This window comes from Anguilla rostrata, chromosome 1, assembly GCF_018555375.3.
Source record: "Anguilla rostrata isolate EN2019 chromosome 1, ASM1855537v3, whole genome shotgun sequence".
Taxonomy (NCBI): Eukaryota; Metazoa; Chordata; class Actinopteri; order Anguilliformes; family Anguillidae; genus Anguilla; species Anguilla rostrata.
The window spans coordinates 71,737,459-71,751,250 of record NC_057933.1 but is presented as its reverse complement, the minus strand read 5'-3'; the positions used below and the strand labels follow the sequence as shown (position 1 = coordinate 71,751,250).

Sequence of the window (13,792 nt, the reverse complement as noted above, 5' to 3'; positions counted from 1 at the left end):
AAGCATTCGAATTTCTCTCAGATTTAAGTACTCATTGGAGACCTCCGTAATAACATGGCAACATACAGAAAGTAAAAATTGCTACACCTTATATTCTTTCAAACAATACCAGATTTCATCCATTCCAAATAGGATTTTGTAACTTTGCCACCTTTGCAATGCACATATAAAACTGAAACCAGTCATTTCAATAGTTTCAGGTATAACCAATTATAAAACCTTTAGTTTTAAATTGAAGCTTTATTGCTTTAGATTATAGTAATCATCCATACAGTTGGCATTACGACTGAAAACAATAATAGTACAATAATTATGGTACAATACACAATTATAGCAGGAAGCATTTACAATTCGGCAAATTATTTTACAACTTCAGCAATTTTTGTAAATAACAGAGCACAAGGGAGGAAGTGCACACTCCCTCTCGTTATGACACGATATCTTCCATCATCACTCAAGTTTTTCTCTTTCATCCCGATGCCTCGCAACTCATCCTCCCATTTCAGCTAGCAGCCGCCAACGCTGGTGACTGATGTCCTGGTGTGGGTCCGCTGCGTCGATAAGCAGACAGGGCTCAGCCAGTCTGCGAAAGCGCCAGTTGATCTCTTCTTCATTTAGTGATTAAGTCAGCGGTTACAGCAATTCAATCAATGTCTCGCTGCCTCGCATCCACTCTCTCTCTCTCCCCCAAGCACCTGTCCTTTCCTCCACTCTTCATCATACACTCGCACTCTATTGCCCTCCCTCCCCCGGCCCCTGGCCGGTCTCAGTCCGCCCCTCCCTCCCCCTCCCCTCGCGAGAAGTGCGCCAGCAGAGTGTCCAGGTCGCGGCGGTCGGCGGCCACGTACAGCGAGCTTTCTCCCATCATGCTCAGCGCCATCCGCAGCGTGGACCAGATGTTGTCGGACATCATGGTGGCCGCGGCTCCTGCTCCCCGCCCGGCGCCGCCCTCGCCCTCCCCGGCCGCTTGCCTCTGCAGAGATAAGGCCTCCAGGAAGTGCTCCACTGCCTCTCTGTGACACGCGCACATGGAGAGAACACAGGAGGAGTCAATGTTCTGATATTGTGAGATATCAGGCACTGTTAGATATTAGGTATACTTATATTAGGTATATAATTACAAAATAAAGCTTGGCTAGTAACTCCATTTACCAGGTGACCTTGTGGTAATGGCACTGTGTACTGTAAAAATGATTAGAACATAAGACTATGCGATAACGAGAGCAGGTCATTCAGCCAGTCTGAGCTCGTCTATCCTCTACAGCTAGCGAGCATCCAGCACCGCGTCAAGATCAGACTTGAATACCCTGAGGGTGTCTGCCTCTGCTATAATGGCAAGCGGTGACTCTGTGTAAAAAAATTAAAAAAAAATACTTCCTGATATCTGTGTGGAATTTCCCTCTGCAAATTACACCCATGTCCCTTGACAGAATTTAACGTGCACATTCGTTTGTAGTCTACTTTTGTTAAACCATTTTATGAATTTAAAAAGCTCCATAATACCCCTTTAGTCTTTTATTTTTTTTACTAAACATGAGAAGATTAAGAATCTTCATTCTTTCGATGAATAGATCGCCGTCTCTCACCGGTGAGCACCCAAGTTAACACAGCTGATGCCCAGGTTGTATCGGCTGCGGACGAAGCCGGGCTGCAGTTCCAGAGCCCTCCTGTAGGCGGCGACAGCCTCCTCTGACCGGCTTCCATTCGCCAGGGTGGCACCGAGCTTGTTCCACAACAGATAATCCTAAAGTGAGACAGGGAGGAGAAATCACAAGGGGGTGGAGGCCTAATAGCTGTATACTAACTGCCACTCCTTAAGACATAAAATGTATCTTTAATGGTTTAGTAGACATTTTACATTTTTTTTTAAAAAACATATTCCTTTTTTTTTTTTTTTTTTTTTTAAATCAAAACAGGAACCAAAGCACATTTAAACATAGACGTTTACAAAACATTACGAAACATAATGACACTCAAGGGGATAACATAGGAAAAACATAATTTGCAAATCAATGATCCATGTATCGATAATAACACCCACAAAGACAATAATCGTCTTTATATCCTTAAGACATAAAAGGGAAGTGAAAGAGAGAGAAGCAAACGCTTGCCTGTGGGGTCACGGAGAGGGCCGCAGTGAAGCAGTCCACGGCCTTGTCGTACTCCCCGCTCAGGTTGAACAGGACCCCCAGGCCACACTGCAGCTGAGGGTCCACGCGGGCGGGGTCAGAGGCCGCCGCGCTCAGGAAGAGAGACTGTACCTCAGTGAACAGGGACCTGGGGGACAGAGAGGGAGAGGAGAGTTAATGTCTCTCACGCAAATTCCAATCATCGCCGGTAGACTTATTTTGTTCTAGAAATTAAACAAAGAAAGAAAAAGAGGGCAGAAAAAACAAAATAATGTAATGGCAAGAAGCTGGCATGTTCTATATTTAATGGGGTTTACTTTAGAAGAAGCTAACCTTTATTAAAGTCACCAACTATCAAATGCAACCAAAACATGAATATACAATGCACCTAAATATATTATGTCAGAATTGCACATTTTGTAGCCAACGGCAGCAGTTTATGGAAAACATACGGCACCTACAAAATTGCAACCTCTGCACATTTATGCTTGCACCAAACTTTGTAGCACTGCACTACAATGACCTTTCACCCAGAGATTACACTCTCCAGATAAGTGAACTAAAGGGAACCAGGGCACAGTACACCAGATGCACAGGAAATATCAAAGATGTACTTCTGGTGTAGATTAAAGGGTAATTACACCCTAGATCACCTTAGCTGTAAACATATTTGTACGCCTACTTTATAATTAAACATCTTCATCCATGCTGACAGATCGACTGGTAAAAAATATCTTGGTGCCGCCCTCTAACTTTTGAAAAATGCTTTCTGCATTCCACTGTGGCCCCACCCCAAATGTGATAGAGTACCTCTTTGGAGGTACCATTACATCATGTAGATGTCAATCTGTACAAATTAATTTGCATATGAAATACTTTATGCAAATGAGATGCAATTATTTTTTACATATGTAATCAGTTATTACTCACTCAGGGAGTAGCGATCCAAACCTCTCCCTCTCCTTCTCCCTCTCCCTCCCGCCATCCGTCTCTCTCTCTCGTTCCGACTGCTCCAGTATGTGCCGGTACTTGGGGTTGTGCTTCAGCCAATCACGCAGAGTCTCACAGGCCTGCCTGTGCAGCGATTCGTTGGTGAAGCTGACGGACAGCGCCATTAAGGCCGTCAGGTTGTCATTCTTCAGCTCTATACACCTGAGAGAGGAAGAGAGATGAGGGAAAGGAGAAGAATGAGATTCGCTGCAAAAAGGCTCCCCAGAAATAAAATGGGAAATAAACACCCAAATGGAGATGTGAATTTGTTCTTCATGTTTGTTGTGTTTTTATATCAGGCTTTATCATTGACAGTTACAGCTACAATTACAATTTAGTCATGTCCAAATATAAGCGGTATTCCAATTACAAAAATGGAAATCACATTATGGACGATTTACAATGTATAACTTTGAAAGTTTTATGAGCATTACATGGGATCTCAGAGTAAGAATCTCTCCAACGATTGTGCACATTCAATACATGGAAACTCAAACAGCAATTCATGGGCTTCAGACTATTTTTATACGGTCTATGGCTTCAGACCAGATACCGCAGCTGCTGTTTGCTATACTTGCCTGCGGAGGGCGCTGATAGCAGCAAATTCCTGCTCGTTTTCTGCCTGACAAGTTCCCAGATACTGCCACGCCTGAGAGAAAGACAGCGAGAGGTACAGAGAGTGGGAGAGAAATAAAGAGAAAGAAGAGAGAGAGAGAGAGAGGTAGAATTAGTCAAACATGTTGAAAAGCAGGACAGACAGTAGTAAGGACAGCAGGGCCCTGGTCTCACCAGCTGGTTTTCCGGTTCCCTCTGCACGGCGCTTTCGAAAAGTCGTACCGCTCCTGGTATGTCCCCGGCCTCCATTCGCCGCACCCCCTCGCTCAGGGGGTCCTGGTGCGAAAGGTACGGGTTGTCCTCCTCAAACTGGTAACCCTGACAACGGCCGCAGAGGGAGAAATCTTACGCGCACAGTTTTATCATTTTCAGTAATCTCTGCCTCACCGGTGTGAACAGCAGAGACAGTCTCCAGGGACGGAGGGTGACTGAGAGCCTATGGAGATTGGGGACAGCAGACACCTCTGAGACGTCCTGAGAGCAGGAGCAGGTAGGGGCAGGTACCTTGTCATAGGAGCCGCTCAGCAGCTGGTCGAAGTCGGACAGCCAGGGGTGACTCTCGGCGTCTCGCTTGGCCATTTCCTCCCATTCCTGCTGCAGCTTTTCCCAGAAGTCCACGTCGCTCTGGCGCGGAAGGAAGCCCGGGTTAGTCAGCGTTCCCAGCAACCTCAGCGCTCGTCCGCGTCATTTTTAACAGTTTTTGTTTAACGGATTTCAATTTTTTGAAAAGGATGAACAAAAAAAAAAAACAAAGAAACAGTACACGGCCATGTCGAAATCACTTATTTTAAAAGTGTTTACTCATGTTCCCGCTCCCTATGAAAGGGTGCACTGATCTGCCCCCTTCCTTTTTCTGTTCGCCTTGTTGGCACTGAGCCTTTTCACAAAATGTTCCAGCACTTGCAGAAGCTACCAGCTCTTCCTGTTCCCGTGTTGTACATTGCCAAATTTTTAAAAAACCACCCGCCTGTGCTGACATCCAGTGTATACCAAATACACATCCAGGTCTCAACAAGCAAATTCCACAGTTGCTTTTTCCCCCCTTTTGAGTGTCTCCAGATTAGGGTGCAATCTTTGAACGAGGTCCTGAAACAGTCTTAGTCTTAGTCCGTTTAGGACCGAGCCTAAACGGACTAAGACAGCGCCCATTCGAATCAAATGAACACCAAAAACGTGCTGGCGAGTCCACAGGTCCGTCAAAAAGTAGGGTGCAAGAAAGCCACCATTATTTCACCTTCGATCGGTAAAAATGCGGCTTTTGTGACCGACGCAGAACCGCAGGGGGCTTCTGATGCTAAAGAGCAGGGCGCGCGTTCGGCTGTCGAATCCTGACCGAGCCGCCGCCGGATGGGTGGGGTAGGCCCCCTTGGGGAGGGGGGCTCTTTTTCATTCAGCAAGAGCGACCGGCTGACCGTTTGGATTGCCGTTTGTTGGGGCTCGTTGCCATTCATGCAAGATGCAAAATGCACCTGCTCCCGAGGGCCTTCAGCAATATGCCATTCAAATGTCATTCCGCACCGCTCAGGTGTGGGGGAAGAAAGGGTGCGGGGCAGTTAAATGCCGTCCGCTTCCTGCCCTCCAGATATGCGACATTATGCAGCCTTCCATAAGGTGCAGCTCACAAAATGCAAATACACTACACAGAATCCTACTATACCAACACAGAACTGAAGCAAGACCTGATATGTTGTTGAAAAATGGGATCACTTGGGGAAAAAAACCCTATTCCACCCCACCCCCGCCCCCCCAGTCAATCACTGAGGACGTCACTCCATCCTCTTCCTCCTATCAACAGCTCTATTAACCAGCATGGCTCCCACTGCTCTTAAGAGGGCCTGCGCCACTCAACAGAACCACTCTGAACCCAGCAAGCGTACACAGACCCGTCTCCCTCCTCTCATCTTCATTTGAAATTCTCCAGAGCACAGTCTGCAGCCAACGCTCTCTCCACCCCCGGCAGAACAACATCCTCAACCCCAGCAACGTGGGCTTCAGGCCTGGCCACTCCACTGAGACCGTGCTACTCAGTCACATTAGTAGACTACACAACACCCTCCAACCTGGCCTCTCTGTTCAGCCTCCTCTTTCCAGCTGTCTGTCCTGTCTCTTCAAGCATCCACCTTTTCACAATTTAACATTCAGTGTTAATTGTGAAACAATTCTTCTCTATTTATTTTATTGACTGTGCTTCCTTCGCCGTAACTTTGCCTATATATAGGTCTACTCGGAGGTTTGCTTACCATGTTAAACGCATTCTTCCAAGTCAAGTTGGCCAAAATGTCCGTCAAATGGCTAAATTGTAAAATTCCACTTTCTTTCCTCCCACTCAGTGCACTAACCGGCTTCAATCATGAAGTTAAAAATGACCCATCCTTTTTCCGTCTTTGTCTCACCTCCACAGCAGCTTTGGCCTGCTGGAAATCTGGTCCTGAGGTTGTGAACTCATCTACCCATGATTCCACAGACTCTGCTGATACCTGGGGAACAAATGGAAAAGGGGTGACAGAGGCTACTTTTTTAATGCATTGCAAGTGCGCGCGCGCGCTCGCACACACACACACACACAGTGACACAACACAAACATCCTTTGACAGTAAACTCACAGAGAAACAGAGGGAGAGAGGTATGGGGGGTGGATGAAAGGGGGAGGGGCCGACCACAGAGAACCTGAGACTCTCTCCTTCTTTCCCTTCCTTCCTTTCTACCTACACGTGGCGGGTGGTCTACATGGTCTACACCTGGTCTAAACAAGCTTTACTGAAAGGGGCACTATGGTTATTGCCATTCTGTTAAGCGACTGCTATAACACTGCAGTTAGTGCAGACAATCTTTGCACCAGCGTATCTTTGAAAGCAAAGGCGAAATAAAAAAAAAAGCAAATAATGAAAATGTACAAGCACATAAAAAGCTCTACCAAAAGCTCTATCAAACAAACTGTGCTTTCAGGAGGTACACATGACAATGCAAAACAAAAAAAAAACATTTTTTTTTCAAATAATAATAATAACACTACTCACAAGCTGCTAAATCACAGTGCCCAGCAGGGGGCGTCCTACCTGCCTGAGGACAGTAGCCCACTGCTGTGCATGATTAGCCTTAATTTTGTCACTCTTCTCTCTGCCCTCCTGAGTTTCCACTTGCACAGGCCCCCCCTGAGTCTTTTCCAGGAACTTTAGTAGCAGTGGTGAGGGAGGGGAGGGTGCATTTTGGGAGTGTGTGGAAGGATCATTACATGGCCGGGGTGAGGTTGGCACAGGTAGTGGATGGGTGGATTTAGTAAGGATGGAGGGGGTCGAAAAATGAGATAAAGGGGGGAAATTGGATGCAGGACAAATGAGAAGGGCCACTCTGTTGGTTAGATACAGTTGAGCAGCAATCACATTTAAAAAAAAGCAAAAGAAGAGGTTCTACTATTGGCCCGCTCACTGAAGGGCTCCACAGCACTGAGGAAGCCAAGCTGTAATACTGGGAAAGTCATTTCACCATTCTCCTCGCTTTATGCAGCAACAGCCTTAGTATCAGTTAAACCATTTCCTCTCTGGAGAATGACTCTGTGGTTTGCCATTAGCTTACCGAGGCATTGTATCACTGTATGAGCAAGACTACATTAATGCACAGAAATACAAGCACTCAACTGGTATCCAGCTGGAACAATTAAATAATCTTGTCAGTTTCAAGATATGTCTACTGATACCTTAGAACCTAATAATGGGTTTCAGTTTTCCAGTTTGCTGGATTAGCCAAGTGAAATTGTGTCACTGGCTGGCTAGTGGGTTTTCTGTTAAACTGGCTTAGTGCGTAACCTGTCGCACAAATCAGCATGCTAGTTTTATGAAAATGATTTTGCTGAGCCAAAATGGAGGAACCTGAGCCAAAATGGAAAGAAAAGATTGCTCCAGTTTCCTGATGCACTCTGCGTTTGTGCGTCCTTGCAGTTGGGGTCCTACCTGGTTGATGTTGGAGGCCCAGTGCTGAGCCTCCTTGGCCTGAGCTCTATCTGTGTTCAGTTTGCCTGCTCTGTCCTCCACTGTCACACTTCCCTCGCCAATCTGCCTAATAAACCGCAGGAACTACACAACAGACAACAACAACACAACAACGGCAATTACACGACTATAGCTAGTGGCTAACTACATCGACGTACAAACATCTCTGGAACTCGTTTTCACATCAAACAGAGTATGCACGGCTACAGCTTCAAAAGAAAGCCTCGCTATGGGAGATACAGAAGAGGTAGGGAAGAGAGAGATGCAAAAAGGACATACACACAGAGAGAAAATGAACACACACAGAGACAAAATGGAAATCCACAGACATACACAAACTCAATGAAAAGAAAAATGAACTCACTTCAGTGTTCTGTAATTTGGGGTCATCGACCTTAGCGAGAAGCTCATTGGCTGTCTGCTTTAGCTCCTCCCCTGGCAGATACTCCTGTGTCCTGGGAGATTCAGAGGAGTGAGAGGGAGCTTTAAAAGACTGATGCTTAATAGAAAACAGCCCTGAAGCCTTTTCAGCTGGAGTAAAACTTCCCATCACTTTTAACCCCATCCTTTCTGTGTCACATTTCCCTCCAAATAATTCTGAATTCCAATCACTGTATTCACATTATTCTAGAAGCAAAAGGGGCCCAATCAGTGTATGCATGCAAGATCAGGAAGGATTCAGAATCTAAAGTGTCAAATTCAAGGGCAGAAAACAGTGGCTGGAGTCCCTGCCAGTGTGGTCCCTCACTACCCTCCCTTTCAGTTTCCTCAAGGCCTCCCTGTCTCCTGTGCTAATGCTCCTGGTCCCTCTCGCTCTGACTCTGCCTCCCTTCGTGTCAACGCTTTCTCTCACCATTCTCTGTCTTGCTCCCTCTCGCCCAAGTCCCCAAGCCACAGCTTCTCCTCAGACTGCTCCAGGTACTCCTCTGCCCAGCGGCCAGGGTCTGAGAAACAGGACAACAAAGTCAAAAGGATGCACACACACACACACACACACACACACACATACGTACAATCACACATACACAAACCCATGTACACACACACGTACACAAACCCCCATACGCGCACACATGCGTACGTGCACACACACACACACACACACACACAGATGGTTTGTGTGTCGATTCCCTACAGAACCAAAACAATCAAGCCAGTCTTTGACTCTGTGGATAAACACTCACCTGATCACAATGACTGAACAAGTCAGCAAGAACAGTGCACTTTTAAATGTCAATAGTACTCTGAACTGTAGAAAAAGTTTCAGCTCATTCTCAAGCTATGTTGCAAGGTAACATAATCATTCCAGCAACAGAAAGTGTTTGTCTGTGACAAATGAGAGCAAATAGGATTTAACCCAGTAGTTGAGGCCAGTGTGAGTGCGTGTGCCCAGATAGAGTCTAAAATAAATAAAACAAGAACATACAGTATACCTGTAAATAAACAAATAAAACAAAGAGACCATGCCTGTTGCATCAGTGATGAACTCTCTGGTCCAATCGGAGTCGGCCGCATCACCGAGCCCCAGCTGTCCGGATGAAGAGGTGGTTTCTGGGGCAGACAAAAACTCCGCGGCCCAATCACCCGACAGCGCCAGAGCCGCCACACCTGGAGCTGATCACAAAACGGTAAACGTCACACTGCGGGTGTAAAAGGTGGTGTAAGGAGGTAAACGGTGGTGTAAGGAGGTAAAAGGTGGTGTAAAATCAGTGTAAGGAGGTAAACGGTGGTGTAAAAGCAGTGTAAGGAGGTAAACGGTGGTGTAAGGAGGTAAAAGGTGGTGTAAAAGCAGTGTAAGGAGGTAAACGGTGGTGTAAAATCAGTGTAAGGAGGTAAACGGTGGTGTAAGGAGGTAAAAGGTGGTGTAAAAGCAGTGTAAGGAGGTAAACGGTGGTGTAAGGAGGTAAAAGGTGGTGTAAAATCAGTGTAAGGAGGTAAACGGTGGTGTAAAAGCAGTGTAAGGAGGTAAACGGTGGTGTAAGGAGGTAAACGGTGGTGTAAAAGCAGTGTAAGGAGGTAAACGGTGGTGTAAAATCAGTGTAAGGAGGTAAACGGTGGTGTAAAATCAGTGTAAGGAGGTAAACGGTGGTGTAAAATCAGTGTAAGGAGGTAAACGGTGGTTAAAAACAGGTAAGGAGTAACGGTGGTGTAAAATCAGTGTAAGGAGTAACGGTGGTTTACAAGCAGTGTGAGGTAAAGCGTGGTGTAAATCACTGTAAGGAGGTAACGGTGTGTAAAATCAGTGTAAGGAGGTAAACGGTGATGTAAAATCAGTGTAAGGAGGTAAACGGTGGTGTAAAATCAGTGTAAGGAGGTAAACGGTGGTGTAAAATCAGTGTAAGGAGGTAAACGGTGGTGTAAAAGCAGTGTAAGGAGGTAAACGGTGAACAGAAAGCACAAGTGAGCGGGGTGCAGGCCTGTGACAAAGCGGAGGCGCACCTCTCTGTGGCGCCTGCCTGTAGCTCTGCTGGTCTATCTGCTGCATCTCCTCCAGCAGCTGGCCCATGTCGAAGCTGTGCGGGGGCCTCGGGGGGGCCTGCAGGAACTCGCTCACCAACTGGGCATTGAAACGGCACAGGGAGGGGCGCACGGTTACCGTCAGCGCGCCAGTACAATCGGCTCGGAGAACAACCGCGTAAGTATCAGTCCAGTTTTCAGCACCGCGTCCGTTCTGGCAGCCATGTTGCAGAGTCGTGTGACAGAATCGCAGGCTAAGATTGCATTATCTAGTTATCAAGTTAATCCAAGGCATGTTAGAGGACTTTCATTGAAAGAATACACTATTAATATACTGACCTCCTCCTCAGTAGCAATCTCAATTGGAGTGGGGGGTATCTATGAAAAAAGAAGGCAAACAGGAGCTATTATGATGACTTCCCCCTGTGTGGATTAATAAAGTTCAATTCAAGACACAATGGTTTCTAGAATACTAGGTCAATAAAATATTATTGACATATTTTAGCAGCATAGTAACTGTGGTGACATTTGTCAAATTCATGGAGGAAGCATAAATAAGTGCAACATATCCACAACTTGCATTGAGATAGGAAGGATGCAACAAAATAAAAATAAGGTTAATAATAATAATAATAAGAAGGTTGTAAAGTTGGAATACTTACAGCAGGTGATGCCCGATGCCTCCAAGCCCCACCCTCTTGAGTCATTTGATTGGTAAGCTTCATGAGAGGATTGGCTGCCCCACACTCCGCCTCCACAAGCTCCCGCATCGCCATGGCAACACAGGGCAATACCAAATCCCAGGGCAGAGCTCAGACTGGTCCGTGGGGCGAGCCAATCAAAATGTGGAACTTTTAAGACAAAACATGAGAGAAACCATATTTACTGAACAGATGGTTTTACTGAATAATTTCCTGGTGACTTGTAACAACCATCTAGGTAACGGTTTTTATGAAGGGATTTCAGATGGTTTTATTGAACTGAATTCATTTCCGGGTGACTTTGTTGCAACCATCTAGGGGCATATAAAATTCAGAGGCAAATGAAAAACACATGAACAGTGACAGAAAGTGACAGCGGAGATAGAGTAGAACAGACAAACACCTGGAAAGGATAAAAGAAAAACAACCCAAAGAACATAGCCTGCAATCCAGAATAAAAAACCAACAGAACTTTAATGACAGAGTAATCCTGGAAACAAGCACACAGCTAGGTTAAGACAATGCAAAGATATTAATAACGTGGCAGATTATTATCAACATATATTCAGACTATACTATACCACTGCGATGTTAAGCATCTACACACAGGGCTGCAAGGGCACAACAACAGGCGGTTCAAAAACGGGCGGTTCACACACACGCGCACACACAAAAGAGAACACAGGAATTCTGCCTGCAAAATAGGCCTAACGTGCTAGACCTGAAATGAATCCTGTGGTCATGGACACATTCTGGTTTTCTAAATTATTACACAGGATATGAAATGATGTTAAAAAAGGCACGATCAGCACTAATCGGGCAGACCGCATAGCTTGAGGAGACAGGCTTCACATTGGGAAGTGGGATTTAGGAGCTAGCCAGCTAACTTTAGTAAATATTTTGAAAGAACTCAAGCTTTTGCCTAATCAAATTTCATCCAGTTTAAAGCATTTCCTTTTCCAAAAGCTAGCTGGCTAGCTCCTTAATCCCACTGGTGCATCTCACTCAGAAGAATTACCACTTCTTACTGACTGACAGTGGAAAAGTAAGGTGCAACCGTAGTGTAAACTGCACTGAACTACATTAGAAACACAACACAGTAAAGAACCTTATAATTGTGTAATGGGCTGCAATGTCAGTTCCCTAACAAATGTGACTACTCTTCATTAATCAATTACAATTACTGACACTTTTATCCAGCACAGACACAAAGTCTGGTCTACAAAACAATGCAATGATATGTTACAGGAATATTAAGTAATGCATTAAACTAAACTCATATTTAAACCACAAATCTTTTAGTCAAAGAAAACATATTCCGCACGGCTTAATGACTGACAGTCGGAAGGTAGTGAACAATCAAAAGTCAATTTTTATAATGCATAACTTGAACAAAAACCATATTTTGGGTACAATGCTGTGACTTCTGGAAAGTCTCTTTGGTAAAAGTTGTACTTCACCAGAAGTGCCAGATTTCTGATTAGCTAATGAAACAATAGCCTATACGTAGATATGTGCGTCGCATTCTGCGATTAGACAACACAATTGCAGAGAGGTAACAGACAGATCATTCGTTTCAGAAATGACCTCTTCAGTTGGGTCAACTCAAAAACCAGATTGTCGTCTTGTATCATTCTGGTTCTGTGTTCTGACAAAAACAGTGAGTTACGATTGGTATTTAGAAACAGCTCAAACACGAAACCTGTCTAGCTAGCAAGCTCACCAAGCACTCTTGCCACTGTCCGTAGGAAATATGTTTTGCGCTTAACACATTAGTCTACGTTAGCTACAGCGTTAGGTAGCAAGTTAGCCGGCAATTGCTTTTGCTTCCATATTGACAGCTAAATCTAGCATGACGTCCCATAAAAAATGTCGCTTGCTAGCCAGCTACATGCAACTAACTGTCTTTATCAATTAACGTTAGACAAATGCTAAGTGCCTGAACGAACTATCTAGCTAGCCAACTATCTGGGACAAACGTTGGCAAACTAACCAGCTAGCTAACTGCTTAGTTACACACTCCACACATGCATGGCAAGCTAACCAGCAATATGAGACTGATTAACTTGCTAACAGTTAACTAACTAGCTAGCTAGCTTGTTCAACCATGACATGTAGAAAGAGAAAAAAATTGAAAGCAAACGTGTAGGTAGTTATCTGGTGTAGCTATAGTCTATTTAGCTAAATTACATGAACGTTAGCTAACGTTATCTAGCTAAACACAACTCACCACTCACACTGTCGACAATCCTTGTCTCTTTCCTCTGTCTCAGCAACTAGCTACCTATATCTAGATATAATCTCCAACAGGGCGTCTTTTTCTGAGTCTCTGTCTGCCTGTCTTTATTTTCTTAACGCTCTCGATAGCCAGCTCCACATAAACTACAAGACAGAGTCACTTAGCTAGCTGGCTAACTAGCTAATCCTTTCATAGTATTCAGAGACGATACTTGCGCGTGGTAACTATCACATGAAAATATGGAAACGATTGAATATACGCAATTTGCGTAGAGGATCGACCTCTTAGTCTGCGTCTGACGCCAGACCGTATTGGTCTAGGGTCTTTGTTCACAGATATCAGACTGTGCAGATTTATTTTTGTTCAGCGGTTTATATAGATATGCTTATTTTACCACCAGTGTTCACTGTCAGTGCATTAAAATGTAATAATCTGTGCAACAATGCTTGCGAACGCACAGTTCACGTTGCAGAGCTACATAGTTAGCTACATTAGCTAGTGTAAATATTAACTCAACGTTATTGGCGTAACAGCTCCATGCTGGAATCTGTGTGGGTTTGCGACATGTCCTTGGGACATATGGGACGTGGAAAATTGGGGGTCTAACTTTGGAAGTGCGACAAGATTTGCGTAGTTGCATAAACGACGCAGTATATTATTAGCTCAAAGGTTAAA

At 44.9% G+C, this 13,792-nt stretch overlaps 1 protein-coding gene across 5 annotated transcripts; it reads right to left on the bottom strand.

The window, feature by feature from the left end:
- Positions 1-220: 220 nt before the first annotated feature.
- On the bottom strand, positions 221-13,368 carry pex5 (peroxisomal biogenesis factor 5). Of its 5 annotated transcripts, none has more exons than XM_064309588.1 (17): positions 13,109-13,368; positions 10,840-11,028; positions 10,517-10,555; positions 10,160-10,277; positions 9,188-9,334; positions 8,574-8,664; positions 8,085-8,175; positions 7,682-7,804; positions 6,791-6,904; positions 6,128-6,211; positions 4,239-4,358; positions 3,909-4,052; positions 3,698-3,768; positions 3,060-3,281; positions 2,112-2,277; positions 1,587-1,744; positions 221-1,013 (listed from the first exon to the last, which is right to left on the bottom strand). In XM_064309588.1, exons 2-17 carry the CDS (start codon positions 10,951-10,953, stop codon positions 767-769), a joined length of 2,049 nt encoding a protein of 682 aa, XP_064165658.1. In that variant the 5' UTR covers positions 10,954-11,028; positions 13,109-13,368; the 3' UTR covers positions 221-766. The 5 variants fall into 5 exon arrangements, with proteins under 5 accessions (XP_064165658.1, XP_064165675.1, XP_064165667.1 ...); XM_064309605.1 differs by having other exon boundaries at positions 13,116-13,368; XM_064309597.1 differs by lacking the exon at positions 13,109-13,368 and adding an exon at positions 12,602-12,933.
- Between the last annotated feature and the right edge of the window lie 424 nt (positions 13,369-13,792).